General features: G+C 27.7%; 2 protein-coding genes across 10 annotated transcripts in view; one reads left to right on the top strand and one right to left on the bottom strand.

Moving 5' to 3' along the window:
- The window catches only part of LOC107441696 (echinoderm microtubule-associated protein-like 2), a 76,088-nt gene extending 67,091 nt beyond the window's left edge, over positions 1-8,997 (bottom strand). For 4 of the 8 annotated variants that reach the window (XM_071183217.2, XM_043047193.3, XM_071183215.2 and 1 more), the window contains exon 1: positions 8,899-8,997. In XM_071183217.2, coding sequence (XP_071039318.1) covers positions 8,899-8,914 — 16 coding nt within the window. In that variant the 5' untranslated portion in view covers positions 8,915-8,997. Of the gene's footprint in view, positions 1-1,401; positions 1,671-8,898 lie in introns of those variants that run through there. The other 4 variants (XM_043047192.3, XM_043047191.3, XM_043047195.3 and 1 more) reach the window with 4 other exon arrangements.
- Positions 8,998-9,068: 71 nt separating this feature from the next.
- Positions 9,069-21,259, top strand: LOC107441697 (uncharacterized). 2 transcript variants are annotated; one of them, XM_016055046.5, is made up of 8 exons: positions 9,069-9,203; positions 9,581-9,648; positions 15,072-15,156; positions 15,246-15,318; positions 15,458-15,522; positions 15,662-15,779; positions 17,502-17,536; positions 18,319-21,259. In XM_016055046.5, the coding sequence occupies exons 2-8, from the start codon at positions 9,602-9,604 to the stop codon at positions 19,576-19,578; spliced, it is 1,683 nt and encodes a 560-aa protein (XP_015910532.3). In that variant the 5' UTR covers positions 9,069-9,203; positions 9,581-9,601; the 3' UTR covers positions 19,579-21,259. The 2 variants fall into 2 exon arrangements, with proteins under 2 accessions (XP_015910532.3, XP_042903130.2); XM_043047196.3 differs by lacking the exon at positions 9,069-9,203 and adding an exon at positions 9,388-9,477.
- The last annotated feature ends 4,699 nt before the right edge of the window (positions 21,260-25,958 follow it).

Below are 25,958 nucleotides of genomic sequence, written 5' to 3'. Positions count from 1 at the left end.
TATGTTGCATCTCTAATTTAGAAGGAGCAATTGTTGTTTATTTTTTAAAATTTAATTTTTTTAATTACAATTTTACAGTGTTGAGCAAAATCTTGTATGTCTATACAATTTAAAAACTCCTTGAAAAAATTTTTTTTTGCAATAACGGACCCTATTTGCACAAATTCATAAAAGCGGACCCTGGTTGAAAGAATGTGAGTAATTTTTTCACAATTTCACGAAAAACGGACCTTTCACAAAATGTCTGGACAGACCCCTGGTATGTCTTATACTTCATCCATTTTCGACAGGGTGTAAAAATATCTGTTAATTGTAAAATTAAAATTAAGTTAAAGAAATATAGATTTCCTAATATTTTTCGTGACCCCAGCTGCAGGTCCTGCAATTCCAATTGATGTCGCGACCCACAGTTTAAAAACCTTAGCTTAGACATTGTTTTTTTTTTTTTTTTTTTTTGCAGTTAATAGCCTGACCGATAATTGGCAAATAAAATTTGCAAAAGATCAAACTGACGAAAATGCCTACGTTCAGCATGGAGTATAATGCTGAATTTTAAGTTAAAAATATATATTTAGTTACTGTTATTTTTCACTTATATCTGGCAAATATAGTCAGTAATAATAAGCTAGTATATTATATAAAATAATGTATTAAACATAATAGTATAATAATGGTTGTAAACACTGTTTTTATTTTTTCTTCAGAAAAAAAACGTGGGTTTTCAGAGGATTTTATCATGATTTTTTTTATATTTAGAATTTGACTGAAATTATAACTAAATATTGTCTTTAATCAATATATTTAATGCATGCCGCAATCCGGTACAAAATGTTAACAAAACATTCAATAATTTCAACCTTTAACAAAAATAACTGCACAATACCCCTATGAGTATTCACACTCATACCCCTATGAGTACTCTAATGAAATATGTATAAGTTATTTATCCAGGGGTCTTTTTGAAGATCTAGTGCACTACCGCCCAGAAGGTTATTTATTGTCTTAACAGATTTATTAAAAAAAAATTTCTTCAAAAAAGTAATTTAACGTATATTAAATTATTTTTCATAAAAAATTCTAAAAAAAGAAGAAAAAAAAAGCATATTACAACTTAGGAAATTCAAACACTTTTTACACACATTTTAAAATTTTTCAAAAATTTCAAATCAACAATTAAAACGCAACAGTTTTTCTCAATTCATTTTATTTATACACACTTCTCAAACTTACAACTTTCCAAATTTATATATTTTTTATAAAAACACCGTGGTAGTTTATTATGTCTAAAATAACAAACATAGTAAATACTTGCATCGACGGAGTTAAAAAGTAAAAACCATTTAAATAAACTAAATTATTTATTACATAAATTATTATTTAATAAACGAAGTCGAAACTCACCACCGTCAGATCCAGACGCCTGCCCATTGTCTTTAAAATGAATTCTCATATTTTTCCAAATATATTTTTAACAAACAATAAAGGGTTAAACACAAAACGAACACCCAGGGTGTTGTCGGTGTGAAAGAAAATAAAAAAGAAACTTATGACGAAATCAAACTCTCTATTTATGAAGTTCGATCGAGTAATAAAACGCAACTATCCTTTAGCTTTGCCAAAGGAGGACTGGCAAAAGACCGTAGCTTCACAGTGGGTGAAGGGCAGTAAAGAGAAAAATAAATATAATAGAAACACGGAGAAAAAAACCGGTTGCGGAATTGGATAGAAAGGGAAAGGAAAATGATGATGACACAGGCATAGTAAGAAGGTGAAGTAATGATATCCTTTTAGAGACATTGAAAATAATTCTGTTAGTAAATGCAAGTGGTTAAAGTTGATGGGAAAAGTGGAGCGAGATTTATTATCAAATATGATGGATGACCGTTTTTATTCTTTTAAAAGGCAATACCGTAACTGTACTAAACAGTAAATGACTTTTTTCACTACGTATATGGAAACTTATATTTATAATATTTCATTTTTATTTTATAACCGTCGTTGAACAGCCGACCCAATTTTTTGGATTCAAGACTCCTAATGTTTAACTCCGCAGCCTTGTAATTTTGAACCCAATCCAGAAGACAAGGGAACTCTTGGATCAAGTACCGGGAGAAATTTACCTTCGTGGAGGACTGTTTGATGTAACTAACTCGCATTTGCGTTACATGGAGAGGAAAACCTCACATGGTTAGCCTCATGGAGAGGGGACTCTAACCCGCGGAATTCGTATCGACCAGCCACTGCTGAGATTCGAACTCGGTTCACCTCATTGGAAGGAGAACGCTCTATCCCCTTGAAAATTGTATGAACCATAATAGAAAGCTTTTCAGTCGCACTCTAGTAGACAGCCTCAAAACTGCGAGGGCAATCAAATTACCTACAAAACAAGTAAGTAGAACTATTTACGCCCATTTTTCAGCTTTTAAAAAAATAATGACAAATTAAATAAAAATATTTATAATAAATGTTAAAGTTAAACTTAAAAACTGCAAATAAAAATCAATTTTAATATTTAAACTTTTTTTTTTATAAAACATTAATTCAGAGTAGAAAATCTAAATTACTATTTACCAATGCATCAAGATAGGATTTAGACTATTAATTACATACTTCCAATTTTTAAATTAAAAAGTTCCAAAACGAATTAACACTTTTATTTTCAGATATCTATTTACAGGAAAAGTCAATCGGTCACTTCTTCATTTAATGAAACAAAGAGCCGAAATAATTACCATTGCTAAAACAATAGGATAGAGTCACGTATCATTGAATCAACGCAACCAATACTAGTTCGGTTAAATATCTAAAACTAAATCATTGTTCTTCTCCAATTGGACACATGCCAACGACGTCACTCGTGGGTCAGTGTGACATCGTTGCAGATACCAAATAAATCTGATCTGAAAACTGATTCAGCGTGATAGTAAACCAAATCTTTAAAGCTGTAACATTAACGAGGCATACACAACCACATGATTAGACACGACCATATGTGACTTGGGAACCGCACTTCGACAGTTTAAAAATATTGATATGCGATACATATCTATATTTTTAAGTACTAATAATAAAATGATACATAAATAAAGAGGACAAATAATTAATTTAAAAGATAATTTTTCCAATGTACTTCTTAAACTTTTCAAATAAGCTATCACTTTTTGTAAATCTATCAATACGATTACACATATAAGTGAAATGGCAAAGCTACACGCATCAACAGTAGAATTATTACGCAAAGCGTTACGGTTTCCCGTAACCCTAAAGTCATTTGAGCTAACAGAGCATGCGCGAAAATTTCTACAAATCATGGAATCGGTAACGGATTAGAAAAGAGAATTTTAGCGTTATGGTTAAAGCTATATAGCTGTTATCACAAAAGCTATACAGTCTCCCTAACAGATCTAAATCTTCGAGCTTTAAGCCGATCACCTAAAAAATAACTATACAGAATTAGCAAGTTAACGTGACGCATAAAGTAATTAGCTTTCACGTTTGTTCTATTTTCAGAATTTTTTAGATATTTGACGCCTTGGCGCGTATCAGCGTTGCTTTAGAAGTTATTATAAAGCCAAAAAGTTTAGGTTAATGCACGTTTTATTTTTATTTTTAAACATATACGCAACACAAAAAATACAAATTACTTTTCTAAAATGACATAGATCGCCAGACACATGCAAGACATCGACGCGACAATTTCTACCAAGACAAACGGCTAGGTTCAGGAATTTTATTAGTAAAAGTATTTATTTTTTACGAGGCAATATTAAAATTGAATTAAATCAGCATACAGGGCTGTAGCCAATTAATTTGAACTTGTTCACAACAACTTACTAGGAGCCACTAATAAGAAAGAAAAACTTTAATTAAGAGGACAGTTTAAATCTCCAGTTATATAAGGAAAATTTAGGTTGAAATACTGGCATTAGGTTAGGTTGAAATACTTAAGGCATGTATACAATATTTAAACTCAAATAAACCTATCCATCATTAACAAGAAACACTAATGTTTGATAGCATTACATTTAAACTGTTTTTTTTCTCTCTCTTACCAATAGAAAAAGAATTCAAACTTTGTAAAAAGTTCATCATATTTTTTTTCTTAATAAAACAAAAATATGTAACACTGGATAGATATATGCGCACATTCAATATTCCAGTAACATGAGTGGGGGCCGAGTCACCTTTAAAGATATGAGATAATAAAATGAAACGCACTTCAAAAACCATTTTTAATTCAATGCGGAAGAAGTAAGTGGATAATTCATTAGTGAAAAAGGAGTAGGATTTAGAAAGAAAAAAAAAACTGGAGGCGTCACATCTTCTAGAGTTTGTCGCCAACATGGGTGAATAATTAGCAGGTAAAAATTCCTCCTTCCGTTGAATAAGAGGTGACAGGTGAAAAACAGCTCGTTTGAACAAGAGTTGAAATATTTTGACAGATTCATCGATGAATAAAATTTGCATTTAATAATTCAAATTATTAAATGAGTGACAGAATTATTATAGGACAATATAACTAATCAGGAATATCACGTTTACAATATATAAGAGAGTATTAACTCAGTTAAGAAAAAGAAAAAAAGAAACTAGTTAAAAACAAACTTTTTTTAAAAAAAATAAGTCTTAATGTCATTTCATCTTAAAATTTTTAGTAATCTCATTAGTCAATTTTTTTTTTTTATTTTTTAATATATAAACTGCGTTTTACCGGGTAACACAATATATTATGTTCATAACAACTTGTTTATTTAAATTTTTTAACAGTTTATAATAATCGGAGTGAGTGTAAATGACATCGAGACTTATCTTTCCCAAAATTATTAGAAAAAGTCGAATTTTTTTAAATTAAGCTTAAGGATTTTTAAATCTGCTATGTAGATATGACATTCATAAATGATGGAATTACCGTAAAACTATTAAATTGCAAATTATAAATATTAAACGGGGCACACATTAAATATAGCAGTGTTTCCCAAAGTGTGGTACGCGTACCCCCAGGGGTACGGGGAACAGTTTAGCTGGGGTTAGCGTTCTTATGCGAAATATCTTGCAAGAAACGAAAATTACAAAAAATTTTATTTAAAAACAAAGCTAGCCATGAAAATTTACGATTACGTATTTTTCTATTGGCTATTTTTTGCAGAGTTAACAGTTAATAATTAGTGCTGTCAACAGCCTGTAGTGATTTTTAACTCTTGTTCAATTTTTTATAGAAAAATTCATTAACTTTTTTATTAGTAGTACTCAGCGTCATGAAAAATTTAGAAAGGGTACACAAAAGTCATAAGATTGGGAAACACTGAAATATAGGAAACATACCAATAGACCTAATCTAAGTAACGAAGTTCAATAATTATTTATTAGAAGAATTAAATTTTATGTTTTAAGAATTTGGTGGAGACCTAGAGAGAAAAGTCCTAAATAACATTCGAAAAGATTCAGCTTCTTGCTGAAATTAATCTCCCTCTTTCTTTTTTCAAGTTTCTCAGAAATGTCTCAAAAACTGTGGGGTTTAGCATGCATAGTAAACTACATATTTTCAGCAAAAATATGAATTTTTCTTCTTTTTTTAATTTAGTTTAGACAGTTTAGGAAATATTCTGAAAACCATAAAATAACTTTGAAAAATTTAAATAGCAAGTAGTTTTTTTTTTTTGTAATATTAATTACTGATGAAAGAAATATGGAAATAAGTGAAAAAAGAAAAATTCGTAAACCGTGAACACTATAATAAAATGTAAGATATATTTAGTTATTTTTTATTATTAACCATGCAAGGTACTATGTGTTTTTTTGTTATAAATAGACCATTTAAAAAAAACATTTATAGAGAATATTTAGTTTGTTACAAATAGGTTTCTGCATTTTCCATTGCTCTTTTTTCGAAATTATTTCAATTTTATCTAAGTATTATGAAGTTTACATTATTTATAAAATATTCTTTCTACCGCTCTTTAGGTTATAAACCAAAAAATTTTGAGTAAAAATTATTCAAAATACTTGCCTATAGGGAATGATATTGGTCTCAAAGATAAACTGAAGTTGAGTTAAGTCAATAAGTTTTAAAAGTCAGTGGGCAATTTAAATGCATCGTCAATGTAATGAAATTAAATTAATTTATATCTTCTAAATTAAGTTTGAAGTAAAAAAAGGTGTAAAATAGAAATTATCGAAGATAACATCCTCGATGTCTTGACATAGTATAAGTCATACTTACATTTCTTAAAGTCACCATTTATTTTTTAAACTATTACCTTAAAAAAAAGGCACTCTCTAATTGATTTTTTAAAGAAATTTCGTTTATTTTGAATATCTAAATTTTTGTTAGAACACATAAGGAAAATGCCATACCCGAATAAAACTTTTAAAGAGAAATTTTAATGCTCATTTACTATCATTTTATCATTCTCTTAATGTTCTTAACTATAATTCCTAGGGAAAATAATGTATCAAAAAAAATTTTGTCAGAAATTTTACACGGTTTATTCAGCACATTTAAAGTTTTTTTAGAATCCATAGATTTGATGGTACTTTTAAAAAACTGGAAAAAGAGTCATTGGAATATGAAACCACAAAAGCCTCACCACCTATTGATGGGCACTTTTAATATGTTATTAGAAACATAGCACCACAACATATAACATGCTTCAAAACTACACAACTTTAATTTACAAAAATGTGTCTTTTTTTCATACTATTTTCTAAATTTAGATTGTTAATTCAAGAAATAAAAATATTTGATAAACTTTTTGTAGGAAATGAAACGTAGTTTACTTTACAAGAACTAAAAGCTATTCCCATAACTTAGAAAAAAGATATTTTTAGGAACTCTTTTTTTTTTCTTCATTGTTCTTTACAGTCTAAATTGCTATTCAAAATATCTAATATGTTTCTTGAAGAAGAGTTTTTGTATATTACATAATGAACTAAACAATTTCTGCTAAGACCAGTAGTTGTCTATATCTTGTAGTTTACACATCCATTTCTAATAAAAAAAAGTTTATTTCTGTCCCATAATGGACTACAAATTTCAGAAAAAAGTGAACAAAAATTTTAAACTGCTGAACTACTTCAACAGCAGTACATAATTTTAAAAAAAAACTAATTCTTCAATAATGACAAAAAATAAACACAGACATAGCTTCATGTTGCTATGTACTGAGTTATATCTATGTAAGTATATCATCAGTAAACAATTATCAACTTTATTGAAAACAAAAAGGCAGTGACTATTTAATATGTTAATTCTCCCACCAAGCCTAAACTTAACATTTTTATTTGGAAATTAAATGTACACATTTTATTTGTAAATGAAATTGCTATTAATCAAATGCAAGAATTTATTTTAGAACAAATCTCTTTCAAAATCAGGCATAAATCAGCTCATAAATATCTTGGCTTTAAAGGGCTTTAATTCAGGTTATTATATGAATATTTATATCTCAAAAACTTCTCATAGAAAAATAAAAAAGCAATTAGAACATGCAAATTTTTTGTTGTTGCTCAAATGGTAAATGCTCATCAATTTTATTAAATCACATTTATATTACATCTTAAGATTTTATTTTCTAATTGCATAAAAAAAGCACAAGTGTGATTTTTTGAAATAACTAAAAGATATGATACAGCTTACAATAAAAGAATTTTGCTTTAACAGAAATCTTTTGTATGTAAAAAAATTATAGTGGTTAGATAATTAAGATAGCAATTTGCTACAAAAACAAAAGATACCAATTTGTTTATACCTACGTGTTTTTTTTTTTTTTTTTTTTTTTTTTTTAAATGGTTAAAATATCAAGTGATTTGAAAGGATATGTATGAACAGAAAACATAACTTTTCCTTTCTCATAACAAAAAAATAAAACATTAGCTCAGGTTATAAACTTTTAACTATTTTGTCTTCATTTTATTTTTAACCCTTGTTAAGTATTTAAAACCTAGGATTCAGGTAAAATATGCATTGTAATATGTAGTAAAATAAACATGAACACGTAATAAAAATCAGGTGGTTTGGTATAGTAGAAAAACAGAGAGGAATAATAAATGAAATGGAAAAATAAAAATGTATAAGAAATGAAATAAATAATGGAGAATTTATGACTACTTTTTTATGTTTATATATACATATATGTAATATATACTAATGCTAGCGAAGTATCAACGAATTTATTACTGATAGGTTTTACTTTAATCCTAAATAAAAAATTATAATTTATTTTTATGACATGATGAAAACAATTGCGTTTTTAGATTCAGTTGCATACTTAATATCAAAAAGGTCACTAAAATTCAAGAAAATGATGAATGTAAGAATTAGATGAACCCTAGTAATCATAGTTTTAGATTATTTTAGTTTTATTATGTAAAAGCTCGCCGGTGAACAAAAACAGCTGGACTTTGCTCACTTAACACCATCTATTTGATATGAGAGATGCCAAATATAAAAAGGATAGATTATTATTAACTTTTTAAAAACAAGAACTTAGATTTTTAAGTGGTAATTTCGGCTTTACGGAAAAATAATCTAATAATGTGTATAAGTATAAATTGCATAACGGGAAATTGAATAAATTGGAATAAAATGTTTACTTCACATTACAATACCCTTTTTTAATTACAGAAAAAATATATACTAGATTCTTATAAAAAAGAAACCTTATTATTAATCATATTTTATAAGTAAAATAAATGTTAGCCGATTTCTTTTTGGTAAAAGTAAAAAACAATAAGGGGAGATTTTAGCAACAGTTTTTACTTAAAATCTTATTATGAATAATTTCACGCATGCTTACAGCAAAAAATTCTATATACTTTAAGAACAGGTTTATTTTTATTCCAAAACTGCAATTTAAACACATTTATTTAATCTAAAAGTTAAATTAATTACAAACTTACGAATTCCGTCCTCCATCGTCGCACGAATCAACAGTCAACACTTTAAGAAAAACAACAACTCGGATGCTGCAAGCTGCTGCCACTCAAAACTTTGATATAGAGCGAAGTTAATTTTTTAACCGTTTAAGCCGAGAGACTGCTCTTAAAATTGCAGACGAATTTATTTATTTAGAATTTAAACTACTCAACTTTACTTATCAATAACTTTTCTTACTTTCCTTTTAGTTCCCGCATTCATTTGTTTCGTGTATTTTTTCGATATTCTATAGTTCTTTCTATTAATTATTCCTGAAGATCTTCTACAAGTAATTTTTTGAAAGTTTTATTCTTTTAATCTCTACGTCATACTTTTAGCACATGAATTTTCCTAAACGATGTTAACTCTAAAAATGGAACAAAGAATGCATGTCTCTTTAAAAATGTTTTTTGTTCTCTTATAAGTGAAATTTTTATTATAGTTATTAACATTTTGAAAAGCTGAATACTTTGTTTTTATCCTCATTTTTGTTATTCTATACTTTTATTTCATTTATTGATGTATTTTTTACACTTTCATAAAGAATTACTAGCATTTTCCTTGTAAACAATGTTTTTATTCCTTTGTATAAAAATATTTTATGCATTTCTTAAAATATCTTCAAAAAGGCTTTCAGTTTTATTTATTCAAGTTCATTTTTTTTAGTCGCAGTCTTTCCTCGTAGTTATGGTAAAAGTTCGAAAAATAGGCCTTCCACACCACGTCAAGGAAAGGTATGGTATCATGTTTACCTTTGCGTTAAATACATTACGAACTTTAAATTTTATTCTATGTTCATTGTTCTTCTTTCATCCCTAGGCATTTTCCTCTTTACTTTTTAATATATTTGTGTGTTAATGAATTAATGCCTTATTGAATAAGAATGGTTTTTTTAAAGGATTAATAAACTTTATTTAGTGTGCATTACTAATAGTTTTTTAAATTACCTGTATTTTATTTTTTAAATGTGTGACGTTTTTATTTGTTTAATTTGCAATCTGTATTACTTCTGTAGTTAAAGGGGTTCTTGTGTAAAACTATTTTGAAATTGTTCTAAATATATCATTTGCAATGTTTTCAAAATTGAAATGGCAAGTTTATTCCACAATGAAAAAACAATCTGCAAAACTAAACAGGAGATATAAGTTTCTTCCAACTTAAGTGGAAAAAAATTTTATTCTAAAAGAAATAGTTTTTTAAAAAGTTTATGATAGCAATCTAGTTTTAATAAGTGAGAACTAAAAAATAACAGAAACAAAGTACTTTTAAGATGTAAGAAAAATTTAACAAATTGGGATAAAAAAATATGTAAGTAGCTTCATCAAACTTTATTTCATGATTTTAAACGTTATATATTAAACAGCTAGCTGGCCCATTTCTTAAAATGAAAACACATTACCTATTGGAATATATAGTAATTTCTGTTTGCCTATATTTTCTGTTAATTAATACTTATAATATAACTTAGTTTATATTCTCACTACTGCAGTTTCTGTTTGTCTCGTATATGAAATATACATAATATGTGTGTAACAAACATTGTAGTAATTGGGTGCCATTTTGAGACCAATTTTAAATCTCATAAGAGCAACTTGGAAAAGTTCAAACTCCTCATTAACCCAGCTCTTTTCATATCTCGCTGTATTAGCTAATAAAGATCCGGAACCTTGCCTTTGCTCTTATCAATACTTGAGCCTTTACACTTCATTTTTAAAATACTAAGGCTCACAGTTTTCTGTTAATTGTTTCTCGTCAACCCCTGGAATAAATTTGATAGTGTACACAAGTCAAAATTGATATTTCACCTAACAGAAGACACTTTTGGAAAATGTATTTTTACTTTAAGGCCTAACCCCCAAGGAAATATTAGAGCAAGATTTTCTTTTAAATACTTTTTAAAATGTGTTAGTTGTTAAACTGGCCAAAATTAAATACAGTAGAGAACCATTTATCCGGTATCCAGATAACCGGGAAACCAGAAAACCGAGAAAATTTTTGATCGGTTTTCCCGCCATCTTAAACTAGAACGATTATGAAAAAAGCGGAAATGAACTCATCCTTGAAGCTGAGTAGAGGAAAATGTAAGGAAGGGGAGAATTTTTTCCCCTGTTTACCCAGAGAAACATTTCCTCCCTGACCTTGAAGGCAGGGAAGGGAGGAATGTTTTATTTTCTCCTTTAGGCCGTCAATCAAGCTCAAGGGTGTGGCATGCTGATTTCGTTTTCTGTTTAATTTACGAGGGGGGAGGAAATGCATTGCATGCATCCAGTGTTTTCATCATAGAAAAAAAATGGGTGAGAATTTCTCACCCTTTCTCAAAAGCAGGGTGAGATTTCAAAAAGTTAAGTGAGATTTCTGAAAACTAAAAAAACACAAAAACTCTTTAAAAAAATTATTTCTTTAATTATAATAAATTTTTAACGTCTTCTATTTTTTAAAGCATTGAATATTTTTGGTGCATCATCATAGAAGATTTTGCCTTTACAAGGTGTTTGTCCATCTTACATAAGTGCATAAAAAATTTGTACGTCTAACATGAAGAAACCTTACCTACGGTGAACAAGTGATTGTAGAGAAATGTGCTCTGAAAGGGGTTCCGTGGTTGTGTTCTGTTGTTCGAAAAGGTTCTAAACAATACTGGTAAATAGGGAAGCTAGATAATGGGGCAGATGATGAAAATAATGAAAGATCTAGGAAGAAAAGTGAAACGGATTTTTTTCTAAATGGCGTAATTCGAAGCTTTTTCCAAAATGCAAGAAATTCGTGAATTTTGAAATTGATTTATAGAATGCGCGAATTTCTCGCGGTAATCATTTTTTAATGCGAGAAAAGAAAAAAATATGCGAGATTCTCGCGTTCTCGCGCTGTTGTGAAAACACTGCAGAAGATGAAAAAGAAAAATATATTTATCTATTTGACATCGATTAATAAAAATAAAATCTTTTTCATCTGAATAAATTCAAGTGCGGTATCATTTGCAAGTTTTTATTGATGTGGACAACAAATTATTTCCTTTTTCGCATTTTGTAAATCATGATTTTAAAAAATCTTGAAATCCGTAGCAGTAAATTGGACTCTTCAAAAAAGGTTTACCAAATGCGCGTTTTCATTTCGAGATTCAGTTGTTGTAATAAATAATGTATTAGATATATCGGATTTTAAAACTATGTGAAAATCAATAGTAATTCAAAAAAATTAAAACGCTTGAAATTTTCTGCAGAAAAGAAAACCAAATTTTTTACTTCATTAATCTTTATTTGTTATTACTCTCAAATGAGAATAGAAAAATCTTTTTTTTTTCCCCCACTCCGATGCGTGAGAATATAATTAATCAGTGTTTTCATCATAGAAAAAAAAAATGGGTGAGAATTTCTCACCCTTTCTCAAAAACAGGGTGAGATTTCAAAAAGTTAAGTGAGATTTCTAAAAAAAAACAAAAACTCTTGAAAAAAAATCATTTCTTTAATTATAATACATTTTAACGTCTTCTATTTTTTAAAGCATTGAATATTTTTGGTGCATCATCATAGAAGATTTTGCCTTTACAAGGTATTTGTCCATCTTACATAAGTGCATAAAAAATTTGAACGTCTTGCATGAAGAAACCTTACCTACGGTAAACACGTGGTTGCAGAGAAATGTGTTCTGAAAGGGGTTCCGTGGTTGTGTTCTGTTGTTCGAAAAGTTTCTGAACAATACTGGTAAATAGGGAGGCTAGATAATGGGGCAGATGTTGAAACTAATGTAAGATCCAGGAAGAAAAGTGAAACGGATTTTATTCTAAATGGCGTAATTCGAAGCTTTTTCCGAAATGCGAGAAATTGGCGAATTTTGAAATTGATTTATAGAATGCGCGAATTTCTCGCGGTAATAATTTTTTATTGCGAGAAAAGAAAAAAAATATGCGTGATTCTCGCGCTGTAGTGAAAACACTGATTAATTCTGAAGAATTTGAATATAATTCTGAAGTTTGAGTATAATTCTGAAGAAAAGATAAAATCTTTCGAAAATTTCTGCAGAAAAAAAAGAAGAAAAGCTTTCTACTTTAGAAAAATCTTTCTGCAAGAACTCGATAACGTTCTGCGACAATGTCGCCATGATTCTGCCATGGTATGTCGCCATTATTCTTATGGTATAAAATTCACACAAACTTTTGTATCAACACATAGTTATTTATTATCTTAAATTGTCTGAAATTTATTATTAAACAAATTGCACACTCGTAAAATTTACTCGCGTGGAAATTCAGCTTTTTTGTCTTTTGGCAAATCTCATCCCTGTTAATAGAATTAATTATTACATAGTCGATTATTTTAGAATTTTTTTGCAATTTAAATAAAGAATAGCCTAAAAAGTATTATACATTATCATTTATAGTTTTTACACATATTTGCTAAGTTTCGAAATTCGTGTGCTTGCAAATTCATGTTCTGGAAGATAAATGGAAACTCGAAATATCAAGAATTGAAACTACTTGTAGATTACTTAATACCGAACCATGTGTTTTGTACTGCTGATTTTTTAAAATTATATTCAGGCTAGTCAATTTTGTCGTTTTTTTCAACATTTTCACTTTAAGAATTTAGATTGATTTTTTATTATTATAATAATATGGCTGCATTTTAAGAGAACATTTTATGATAGATTTTATTTTTTTATTGCTACTTTTTTCCTGTATGGTTAGGCAGATAACTGGTAACAAAAAAGCTGTGAGTTTCAAATTTATAGTTATATTTGAGGAATAAAGACCATTTTTTCTGTTTCTCCTTTGTCTTTTTTTTTTTTTATTATTAAGTTTCCTTTTTATCAGCATTTTCTAAAAATTCAGCCATGTGAAAAAATTAAATTGAGACTAGCAATAAACTTTCTATTAAAAATTACGCAAAATTTTTGTTTTGATTTTTTTCTTTTCTAAAGAAACTTAGGCTTATATCGACATTTTTGTTATGAAACAGCAATTAAAATGTTTCTTAGACTAACTTATTTTTTCTTCACTTTTCGTGAAATTCAGTATAATAAGAAAGCTGAATTGTTCAACTTTCGAGAATTCGAATTTAATTTTATTGTTTTGTTTCGCTTTTGTATTTAATCCTTTGTTTTTGTTGCCATTTGTATGATAGCTCAGCAGTTTTAAGTGTGTCGTATGGACTATATTTTTTTAACGTTTTATTTTTACTTTTTTGGGAGGAAATATATTTTTTTTTTCCCTTTACCCCACTCAAATATTGCAGCTAGGTTTTGATCAATCTTTAATAATGACAGAACTTGTTTACATCCATAAAAAATAATTACAAAATGTCACTATTTATCTGCCGGATATTCATGTTGGCAGCGTGTTTTCCTATCTGTGTTGGCTGCTTTGATAATATAGGATTGAGTATTTGCCCAATCATCTTAAATCAGTTCTTCCGAATCATGATATTTAACCAACTTTAGTTGCAGAATTTTTTTTTTTTTACACGGAAAACGTTGATAATTACATTTAATAAATGACTAAATGCTAAAATTACACTACTTGATAATGGGTGATTCTGTTTCGGAACAAGTCTGAATTAATCCTATCAGAACAAGAAATTATTTCAATCTAAATGAACTTATTTAATTTTAACCAAATGCTACAAAATATAACAAAAAGATTACTTTTTAAGGACTAGCATTTGCAAAGCTAATGTTAGAAAATGGAATAAACCTTTTTTACTAGAAAAATTTTTTGTTATCTATCTGGATAGTGACCTAACAAAAGAAAAATAGCAAATGTTTATTTAGTGGTATTCTAAAACAAAAATATAAACAACTGACAGATTATTTGCTGCAAATAAATTTTAAATAAAATTATTCGATTTGTGACCAATGCATTGAAGTTCTGGATGAATATTTCAAGTCCTGTTAAAAATAATAATTAAAATTAAAGCGTAAGTGCTAAATTAAAGAATTAAGGCAAATCGTTATTGGAAACTATAACACACAGCCTCTAAGAAATCTTGGTAAGTGCAAGCAAGGTAGTGTTGGACCTTCTAGTTTAATTTGAAAATTATTAATCTTTAATATGATATAAAATACCAACTCATATTTTTTTTTATAAATTGTTTGTTCTAAAATTTTCTTTTTTGATTTAATTTTGAATTATTACTTTATTGTTATAAATTTTTGACTTCAGAATAAGACACCAGAAACTTCAACAACAGCTAAGCCAGATTGCAGACCAAGTGCCAAAACCATTTGGAGTTAATAAGGAAACTAAAGTAAATTTTTTTATAAGTAAAAATTAAAAACTTATTGAATTTCATTAGCATTTTATATCAATTATTATATTTTTCTTTTCTATTTTTAGGATACTAAACTTCGCCGTGTTATATTGTATTTGAAATTTCTACATTGGAAGAAGTTTGGATTACTTAAGAAAGGTAAGTTAAGCAGTTTCATGTTTTAAGACTAAACTAAACATTTTAAGTTTTCCTCATGCTTACATTTTAGTCATATTTCACATTATCTGTTTTTTTATGCATAACACATTTATCTGCAAGATTTATTTTATTGTTGCAGGTCAGAAAGGGTCTAAAGCCATCGATTCAGAATGCAAAGTTAAAGTTACTCAGCAACCTTTAAAAGTAACTGAAAAATATATTTATAATTAACTATTTGTTATTAATTAGAAAAACTTTTACAGTATTTTAAATGATTCATTATACATTAAGTTATATGTTCATTATACGAGTTATGTTTCTTTAACCCCATTGTTTTTTTTAGTTTCCTCTTCTGACAAAATTTTGCAGTAAAGCTCAAATTATTTACTTGAAGAACCCCAAAGCTACTGAAAAGAATGAAAGACCCTCTTATAGCAAAGAGCAGGATTCGGAGAATTTAAGTAAGTCATACGTTGTAGTGTAACAAATTGTTTCCTTATGACAATATATTTTTATCTACTTTAAAATCTGTGTCATAATTTACGTAACCCATAAAAATAATAGAAAAAAATAAAAATCATTCTAGTTACATAATAGCAAGTTATTTACTTATAAATTGTGATTAAATCCAGTTTAAGTTTTGCAATAATGATTATTTTTATGTGCAATATTAGAATTCTGTTTTATGTGCAATATTAGAATTTTGAAGTAAAACCTTAATAGCTTATTTCTATATGCTTACGAATCAGGGGTCTGTCCAGACATTTTGTGAAAGGTCCGTTTTTCGTGAAATTGTGAAAAAATTACTCACATTCTTTCAACCAGGGTCCGCTTTTATGAATTTGTGCAAATAGGGCCCGTTATTGCAAAAAAAAAAAAAAAAAAAATTCAAGGAGTTTTTAAATTGTATAGACATACAAGATTATGCTCAACACTGTAAAATTGTAATTAAAAAAAATTAAATTTCACAAAATAAACAACAATTGCTCCTTCTAAATTAGAGATGCAACATACAAATATTTGGTATTTAGCCTATACTGCTGAACACAGAATATTAATTTCGGACGAATAATGGAAGAATCGTCTGCCGAAGACAAAACTTAGTTCGTTTACATCCATCTTTCTTGTTTTCTGCCCTGGAAAGGGTTTATTCGATTAACAAAATAACAATGAAGATTTTTATGAAAAGATATTTTGTGAAGGGTCCGTTAACGGACCCAAATTTCTCCTTAACAGACCCCTGGGAATGCATTAAATTGTGTTTTAAGGTACATAAATACCTGGATCTAAAATGCTCTTTTGTTCATTTTTGGAATTTTACAAATTTTTAATACCTTTAATCAAAACTTGTGTGTAACAAAATTTTCTATAAATTCAGCTTATAAAAATTCAAATTTTTTAATTTTCACGAAATCTAATTAACTGGAAATTTACTGTACTCCCTTGTCAATAGCTCCCTTCTTTTCTCTTTTTTTTCCGCCTAAGTTCTCTTTTACACGTGTTAACCACCAATTTTTTTTCTGCTTTACATAAATTTGCAAGAGTAAAACGCAACTTGGGAAGAACTTAGAGAGGGAAAGGCAAAGAAGGATTCTCCTATGACAGGCTACAACTAAAAATACTTTTTTTATGTGCAAAATGCAAAAATGGAAGCAGTGTCCTCCCTAAACGTTTTTAGAAAGGTGACTAGCTCTGCTTGCCCTTTGATTCTTATAAATATGCCTCCTTTGCCCTTTTTGTAAAAAGTAGTTGCCATCCCTTAAAATCACTGCCTTTTTGTTCAAATTCCATTTTAAAAATAATAAATTCCCTGATTAAAAAATAATTACGCACTGATAAAATTATCTATGTTTATAGGTTTAATTCTGATTACTGTTATAAATTTTTTTTTGGGGGGGGGATTTACCTTTTTAAAAAGGTAGTTGGGCTTGTAAAAGTTTAATTTAGGCACTATTTTGTAGACTAATGTTTTAATAACAATATTTTATCCAAGCAAAGTATATTTTATTTTTGATAATCTCAATTAATCAAAGTGATTCTTGACTTATTTAACAGTCTTAACTTTTTCTATGAAATGTATCAAATATATTTTTTGTGACTATTATTACATTTATGTATTTTATATTGTACACTTTTAGAGTACTTATTATTTATTTGTAACTAAGCTTTATTTTTTATTTTAGTTAATTTTGAAAATCAATCTCTTGATACTGCAGATGTAAGTTCTATTCATACGTTATTAACATCTAAATCTATTCCATTTTTATTAAAACTGTTCATTGTTCCTTATATTCTAATTATATAATAACATTCCTAACTAAAAATGTATGCTTCTTAAAATCATTAATTTGGTTTAACAAGTTATTTATTTAAAAAAATGTTTAACTTAAAAACTAAAATTTTTTTTTGTGTTAATCTTTTTCTCTTTGAGAAGACTAATATAACTGACGGTTTTGAATTTGATAAAATTTGACTGTACAAATTTAAAATTTGCAAAAACATTTGTCAACTTCAAATATAAATACAAAATCAAACATGAAAAATTTCAAGACAGCCCATGTCAAAACCTGCTTTGGTGAACAAAACTAAGAGTTGTCAATATAGATGAGGATTTCAGTTAATTGCACACAAAAATAAAGATATTTTTCCTAGGGTTATGGTTTTCTTATATCTAACCTTAATTTCAGTTATTTTAATCATTGATGTTTTCAAATATTTAATAGCAAAGGGTTAAAAATTGTTCAACTGGAAGATGTAGATGTGTTATATATTCCTTTTATCTATATTTTTTTAATCATTCCAGAACTCTTCAGGGATCAATATAAAGTGATTATTTAAAAAAATTCCGAATATTGTTTTCGAATGAATTGCACAACATAAAAATATGTTTCATAACCTCAATTTTTTAGTATTTATTTTACATTTATTGATAACTACAGGAATTTTTCATCTATTTTATACATTTTAATTCTCTTCTTAATAGTTTTAACACATTTACAGCCTTGCATAGGTTCTGAAAGTGATACTTCCTCTTTTGCTGACAGCAATACTTCAGTTTCTGCAAATCACTTGAATTCATTTGAAGGAAATGATGATAAAGATAATGTAAAGTACATGCCTAATGGTGGTGTTGCTCAGTTTTTACCTCATGAAGAATTTTCTCAAGATTTAAATAAAGAAGTGGGCTATTCCTATTTATATGAAAATATTCTTAATACACCACCTTCTGATAATAGTTCAGTAGAGAGAAATATGGTTCCTAACCCTGAATTAAGAGACATGCATCTTAATAGACCACTTATGTCTGTTCAAAATGCTTGCAATTATACTGAACCGCATCAGTTTTCAAATTCTGTGATAAAACCTTGTGTTCCATTTAAAGAACATTATGAAGTAAACAATTATTGTTTTCCAAATAGCCCACATTGTCATTGTGGAGAAAAAAATATAAGGGCTCCATTACCTCCTATATCAGCATTTTTACCTCAGAGCTCCAGAAATTTGAGACATGATTATAGTGACTATTGCCTAAATCAACCATCATATCAAATGAATCGAAGTTCAGTAAATTCTGAAAATTTGTTTAATAATTTCTATGGTGGAGAACAAAGAAGTATCTCTATGAACTCAAAATTGTCACCAACTAATCAACCTTACTCTTCTGAATTAGTTTCTTCTGAGGAATCAATTGTTACCTACTTTTCTAATGAATGGCTTTCTGATGATACTGTTACTGATTCTGGTAGTTTGAAGGAATCTCCTATTAAGCAAAACTTTGAAGGCAATGAACATTCAATGCACGATGAAAATAGTAGTGATTCATGTTTGATTGATTCTAAACATCGTAATGTTAATTTGAAATTGCCCAACAGTAGAGGCAACATTGAAAAAACCAATAAAGCAGCTACTCACAAATCTTTTCATACTTATAATGCAAATAAAGCATTTGAAAAGAATCTCATTGTTTATCCTCAAGGTATGCCACAGTTGCCTTTTGTTGTACGGAAAAAAAGGGAAAAACCAGAGAATGATGATAGTTGTGTGCCTCAGTGTGGTTGTAAAATAAGTCCTTTGATTAAAATCTGTGAACCTGATAATGAAACAAATTATCGAAGTGCATCAAATTGTGATATTTTTTCTAGTAAGCTAATTAAGAAAGAGCCAGATGATTACTTATTACCTGCAGAGGAGAAAAGTTTCTCCCTCAATAATTTTAGTCAGTGGTGTCCTACGGGTTATTATAATACATTGCAGATGTGATAAGTTTTCTTTTATACATCATACTTTATGATTATTTATTTGTAAAATGTGTTTAAATGCATTGTTGTGACTTTTTATGAATTTATTTCTATATTTGTGGTGCTCATAATCTTAAAAAAGAAATTTGCTGTGAAATTTTAATAAGAAAATATTTAATGTTATAGCATTATCTAACAATTTAATCTACATTTATGAATAATGTAACTTTTAAAAGAAATTGTTTTTAGTATTGTGTTAATTTCATTATTGCATTGAAAATAACTTTTATTTCTCTTGTAAATAAGAGAATTATCAAGTAGTTAAAATTAAAATAGATAAGTAACTTAAGTAATATTTGATTATTAAGTAATAATAGATAAGTAACATTTTTGCCCATACTTGTTAACAAATTGCAATGTTAATTTTAATTTTTTTACTAACAAGTGCCTACATTGATGTATTAAATTAAGAATTGGATAAATAAGGCACAAATGAAATGCCTCATGCTTTAATAATATGCTATAATTTATCTTTAAAAAGAATATATTCTGATGTTCCTACACAGTCCCATACTGTGCTAATAAATGAATTAGTAGTATGGAAATTTTAAGTCTCAGATTTTTACACAATGGGATATCTTTTTAGATTGTTTTTACTGTAACTATTTGTTAATTTTTTTCATTAAGCATTTTAGAATTGTTGGTGTCAATGCTTTTCTAAAAACTATTAAAACTTATTAATATTTGATGTAACTAAACTTTACATCATACTTTAAAACTTATTAGTAATTAAAAACTAATAAAAAAGTTAAAGGCATCTTTTAAACAAACAGTTATTGCATTCTTATCCTTATTACAAAGATTGAAGACTTAAGTCTCATTCCTTTTTATAATTTTAGATTTTTTTTTTTTTCTTTAATTTAATACATTAAATTCTTTTAACTTCAATACTTTTTAAAAAGTATTTTTATTTGTTTAGATTTTAACTTTCATTCTTGTTTTAAATAACTAGTTATACGTCTTAGGCTATTTCAGTGTGTAAATGATTTTATGTTAAATTTTTTGTTTTCCTTAAAAAGTTAATATCCTTGTAGAGTTTATTTTTCTCAACAGGATTCAAGAAAAAGTTTATGATGGACCCTATAATGTCTTTCAAAAAAAAAAAAAAAAATATTTGACAAGATCAAAATATTTGATACCTGCACAGTTATTTTATTAAGGCAAAAGAAGGGTCTTAATTGACTAATTATAAGCATTTCTTCATGCTACTTTACATTAGTTTTCCTTATTTATTTTATTAGATTTTATGATGTTTTCGTACTTGATAATGTGCAATATCTGTTTCAAATACATTTTTTATTTGGGCAATATCAGTACTCAAAAGGTATCGTTTTTTTTTTTTTGTAATTAACTTATTTATTAATGAATTTATGTTTCATATATTATTCATCCATTAATAGTCATATTCTGTGATTTTTATTTTCGTGTGACACTGTGATTTTTATTTTTTAAATTTTATTATTTTTATTTTACTTTTAATTGTGAGCTAATAATTTCTTACTTACTATTAGCTCTTTCTTATTGCTACCAGAGATTAACTTAATAAGCTTAAGAACAAAGGAAAATTTCCTGTTTTGTACTTGTGATATTTATATAAATGTATTTTTAATAGATTTTAATAAATTTTTCTGAAGTTAGAAAAAGTTTTCTATTGTTATTTTTGTGAAGAGAACAAAAAAAAAAGCATAAAAAGGACTGGGCTATAAATTGATGTATCGAGACATATCGATTTAACGCATATATCGGCAAGACGATACAGCGACTTTCATTCAAGGCGGTGCATCAGAAATCTTGTTTAAGCCGTCGAGTAAAGACAGCAAGCGAAAAACGATATAAGCCTCTTCTCTTACGTTCCGATGTTAACCCACGCTGTGGAAGACGATGTTCGTTTCGTTATGTTGAAATGGCCTTGATTGGTGAGCTGTATAATCAGAGTTATGAGAACACATATCGTTATATCGCATGTTCCTTTTGGCACCTCTTAGCTTTTTTTTTTTTTTCTTTGCCGCGACTTTTCTTGTAGATAATTTTCAGTGGGACTAACTTCGTGATCGCCGATGTTACCTTGTTCTGAAGGCAATCTATTATTGAAAAGAATATATAAAGAAGAGTTTCTTCTTTAAGTAGATAAGTTTTTTTTTAAAAAAAAACTTTTTCTTTTTAAATGTGAAAATTATCGGCTATCTAATTTAGGCGCCTATAAAGAATTGAATTTGTTAGGTTATTTTTTTACTCTTAATTTATTAAAAACTTTTTGGATGAAACTTCTAACAATTTAATGAGTTTTTATTTATAAATCTTGTTGTTTTTATTTTTAGAAATAAAGTGAAAACAAAATTTATTTTTGTCATTTGGATTTGGAGATAAGTCAATCAACTTAGTTTATACAAAAAAAATTTAAAAGGTTTGCGTATTTTATTCATTTTTTTGAAATCATTTAGCACTTCTTTTTATTAGAGAGTATAATAATCTTTTTTAGAAAATATTCTTTTCATATTATTTGTTAATTAGCTAAATATATTATCGAATATCACAATTTTTTTTATTTTTAAGAAATTAAATCTTACTTTGTTCGTTCATAATTTAATTATCTGAAATGATAAGGTCCCCGCAGTGGACTGATCGTTAAGACACGGTTCCCTGCAGATCACCGAAGTCAAGCATCACTGGCTGCGGTCAGTGTGCGAGTGAGTGACCACTTGGATCAGTCTGCATAGTGGCCGAGGTTTTGCGGTATTGGTCCTCGTTAAACTGTTCTACCGTAAAGTGCTAGACTTCGCATACAGGTCGTCGAGCTACCAAAGCGGGGGGTGCCATCCCATCTGCAGCGGATCAAAGTTGTGATGGCATGTCTTCGGATCATCCTCAAGGATGTTTCCCAGACCGTCGTCGATAGCCCATTGTGCAGCTCTAGTGTGACGTAAATGAACTATAATAACTGAAATGATAATAATAAAAAATAGTGTTTCAAAAGCGTTTTTTTTTCTAAAATTTATTTCGCACTTTGTTTTAAACATACAAATAATTTAATGTTTCATTTAGAAATTGAACATTATGATCGAACTTAATAATTATGTAATTATTTATGCATAATACAAGAAAATATTAATTTGTAAAAAACGCTTTAAAAAAAGTTTTTAACATTTTGTTTTATGCGTATTATGAATTTCTAAACAAACATTTCAATAAATATTTTAAGTAAGATTTGTACATTGTAGTCAATTTATTTAATATCTTTCTTAAGCAAAACATATATATCTTCAAATTTATAAATTGATTTAAATCAATCTGAGTATGAAGTTTTGATAGAAATCTGACTTTCTGTGCCTTACAAATAAGTGAAATTCAAAAATACTATATCGCGATTCAAAACTGACAATGCATCACGATATATAATTTCTAATATCGCCCAGTCCTACTTAGGATGCATAAATTTTTGCAACTTAACTATTTTTTAATGTATACGAAATTTAGATTTTCATAAAATATATATATAAAAGTAAAATAAAATAGTTTGTCCTACTTTTAAAATTATTTAGTTTTGGAAAAAATGTAATATATTTCTTTCTAAAGTAATTTAAAAAAATGCACTGATTTTTGCCTATTAGCTCCATATCTCCGATTTTTAGAAACTTAAATTTATTTACGTTTTTTTCTTTAATACAGATTGGTTCTATTTGTTTTGTTTATTTTAGTTAATTACTGATGCTTAGAGGAATAAAATTTACAAAAAAATTACATGTGAAATACGTAACACTAAAAGTGTTCAAGTGTCATAAAATTATTTAAAAAGCATTATTTAATTTCTTAGACATCCATTATGCTTACTTTAAACCAAGTTAAAATGGCATTTTTACTCTAAATAATTATAATTAAAAATACTGAACTATCCAACATTTTATTTTATTTGTTTGCAATGTTTTGAATTTTAATGCTAAATGAAATTTCTCTGAAATATTTTTAAGGAATATTGCTCATACCCAAACTATTTCTATGACATGTTAGTTTTGTTCATCAAATTTAATTATAGCCATCTTGAACTAGAAGATATTTTTTCAAATTAGTTTCCATTGACATTTCACTGTTTGTTCAATTATATCTAGATTTTAATATGTTTTAGGGTAGTTGTATAAATAGGTCTGTCAAGAAGTTGAGTATTTTCTATCTAGAAGTAAAGTTTGCTGCATATTGAATGAAAAGTGGTGCATTTCAGATTAAAAAAAATTTTTATGTTAAGCAGAAATTAGCTCTTAAAGTTAGGTGAAATTTTCCTTTAATTTATAGTACTCCCACTATATTTATCACTTTTACATAATTTTATTAGCCTTGAATTTGATTTGTATGAAGGATAAAAGATTATTTTTACCTTTACACTTCTAATTGAGTTGAGAAGTGCACTCTTAAATTCTGAAGCATAAACAGTTATAGTAAGGAAGAAAAGAGTTTTTCCTTTTATGGTAACATGTGTATTATAAGATTTATATAGTTTTCAAAGCTTTTTATTAAAAAATGTTCTCATTTTTTTTATGAAATCGTTTAATATATTTCTTTAATCAAAAGTTTAACTCTTTGATTCAAAATAATCATTTGCTCAAAAATTTAAAGCTTAGAAAATTTCTGATATCAGCGTTTAAATTTCTTTATCTATATCATATGAAATGCTTATACATGGTCATAATTCTTTGAAAGTGAGATTGCGCTCTTCTCGTTTAGCTAATTAAGGTATAAGTTACTCATTAGTGGGAAAATAAAACTGAACTCTACATATAAACAAACTAACTACTATATTTTAATATTAATTATGCTTATTAATTCAGGTTACATATTAAATTTGAGCTTATTTTATTTTTAATGATGCTTAATAATATAGCAGGAAAGAAGTGCTAATAAAACTACTAAAAAAATACAGAATCCACGGAAATCAACCGAAAAAATTTAGATAAAGATGTTTCTGAGTTGAGATCTTTTCTGCCTCTGCTTTGTCTCCCGATTGCAAAATTTTCAATTACGCTTGTGGTGAAAGTTTTTAGGATAGCCCTCTTCTGTGCTATTTTCATTGGAATGACATGAATATTAATCGCAATAGATTGACGAGGATAAACCTAGCTGACACAAATCTTTGGACATTCAAATTGGAGATGGCGACTTGCTATTAGTAGTAAAACTGTTCTCATTGTAAAGTATAAATCTTCATAAATGATTTAATAGTCGGCACCAGGGTATTGGCAAAAAAAAATATATATAATAATTCCTATTCCTTATTAAAAATAAATATAAGTGTACTTCTACACTCATTTTCAAGTTTATGATCTAACTATCACCTCAGACACGTAAATCGCCAATGCCTTCTTCAAGCACTTTACTAACGCTTACTTATACATGTTAGTTTACAGTCAAAGCAACTGAAATATGAGAAAAATTCCTCAACACAGATTTTGATTTGCAGCCATCTAGCCTTCCCATCCGCAATTCATTTCTCTCCATGAGTGCTGTCAAACTCTAAACAACTAAAAAAAATTCCCTATGTGAGGATAGTATGCATTCTGTACTTTTACATTTGGGTGCTTGTGCGTTGAACCAATACCTCCTAGATGGAAGAAAGCCGAAGGACGCAAAACGATGACTCATACAGTTAGGCCCAGATTTGCTGATCACTTCTGACAATGACGGGGTTTTTTTTTTTCCTTCTGTTTCTCGACACTTTTTCGTTACTCTTCTACTAATTTTTTACTTTCTACAAATTATTATTATTTTTTTTTTGTCTAGATTAAATGTTCTTAAATTGTGTAAAAATGCTTAATATATTTATTTGTTTTCAGAAATGATTAACAATAAATCAATTCTAACAAAAATAACTGTTGTGTGAATGGAAAAAAAATATTTTTAAGCATTAAATATCAGTTTTATTTTATAAATTGGAAAATTTTATCTAACTTTTTGTTATAAAATGTATGGATTAAAAACAAAGAAATATATTTTTAAAGGGATTTTACACATTTATTATTATTATAGTTTTGACATAAAACTAAGAAAGGGGTCTAATTTTTATAATATGATACTTACATTTTTAGCAGATGATTATTTTGGATTTTAATGATTATGTTTTGCATGTTATTAGAACTAGAGCATACGAAATAAAATAGAAATTGTTTATAAACAATGACATAAAATGAGCTTAAAAAAATTTAGAAAATCAAATGCAGTCTTCAAACAAGGTTTAGATAGAAAAAAAAAACATATCAAAAGCATGATTATAATTTGTATTTTTTTCCTGTGGAAGTGTGATTGTTAGAAGTGATAAACTAAAATTAAAGTAAGCAACCTTAGATAACAAATATTTTA

Source organism: Parasteatoda tepidariorum, chromosome 7 (assembly GCF_982258835.1).
Source record: "Parasteatoda tepidariorum strain Cologne lab strain chromosome 7, Ptep-v5.0, whole genome shotgun sequence".
NCBI classification, from domain to species: Eukaryota; Metazoa; Arthropoda; class Arachnida; order Araneae; family Theridiidae; genus Parasteatoda; species Parasteatoda tepidariorum.
The sequence above is the reverse complement of the archived record's forward strand: the minus strand, read 5'-3'. Positions and strand labels throughout refer to the sequence as shown.

Coding starts and splice junctions, on each gene's coding strand:
- LOC107441697 (XM_016055046.5), top strand. CDS start 9,602: ATGGTAAAAGTTCGAAAAATAGGCCTTCCACACCACGTCAAGGAAAG. Junction 15,523..15,661: donor TTACTCAGCAACCTTTAAAA/GTAACTGAAAAA, acceptor TGTTTTTTTTAG/TTTCCTCTTCTGACAAAATT. Junction 17,537..18,318: donor AATCTCTTGATACTGCAGAT/GTAAGTTCTATT, acceptor ACACATTTACAG/CCTTGCATAGGTTCTGAAAG.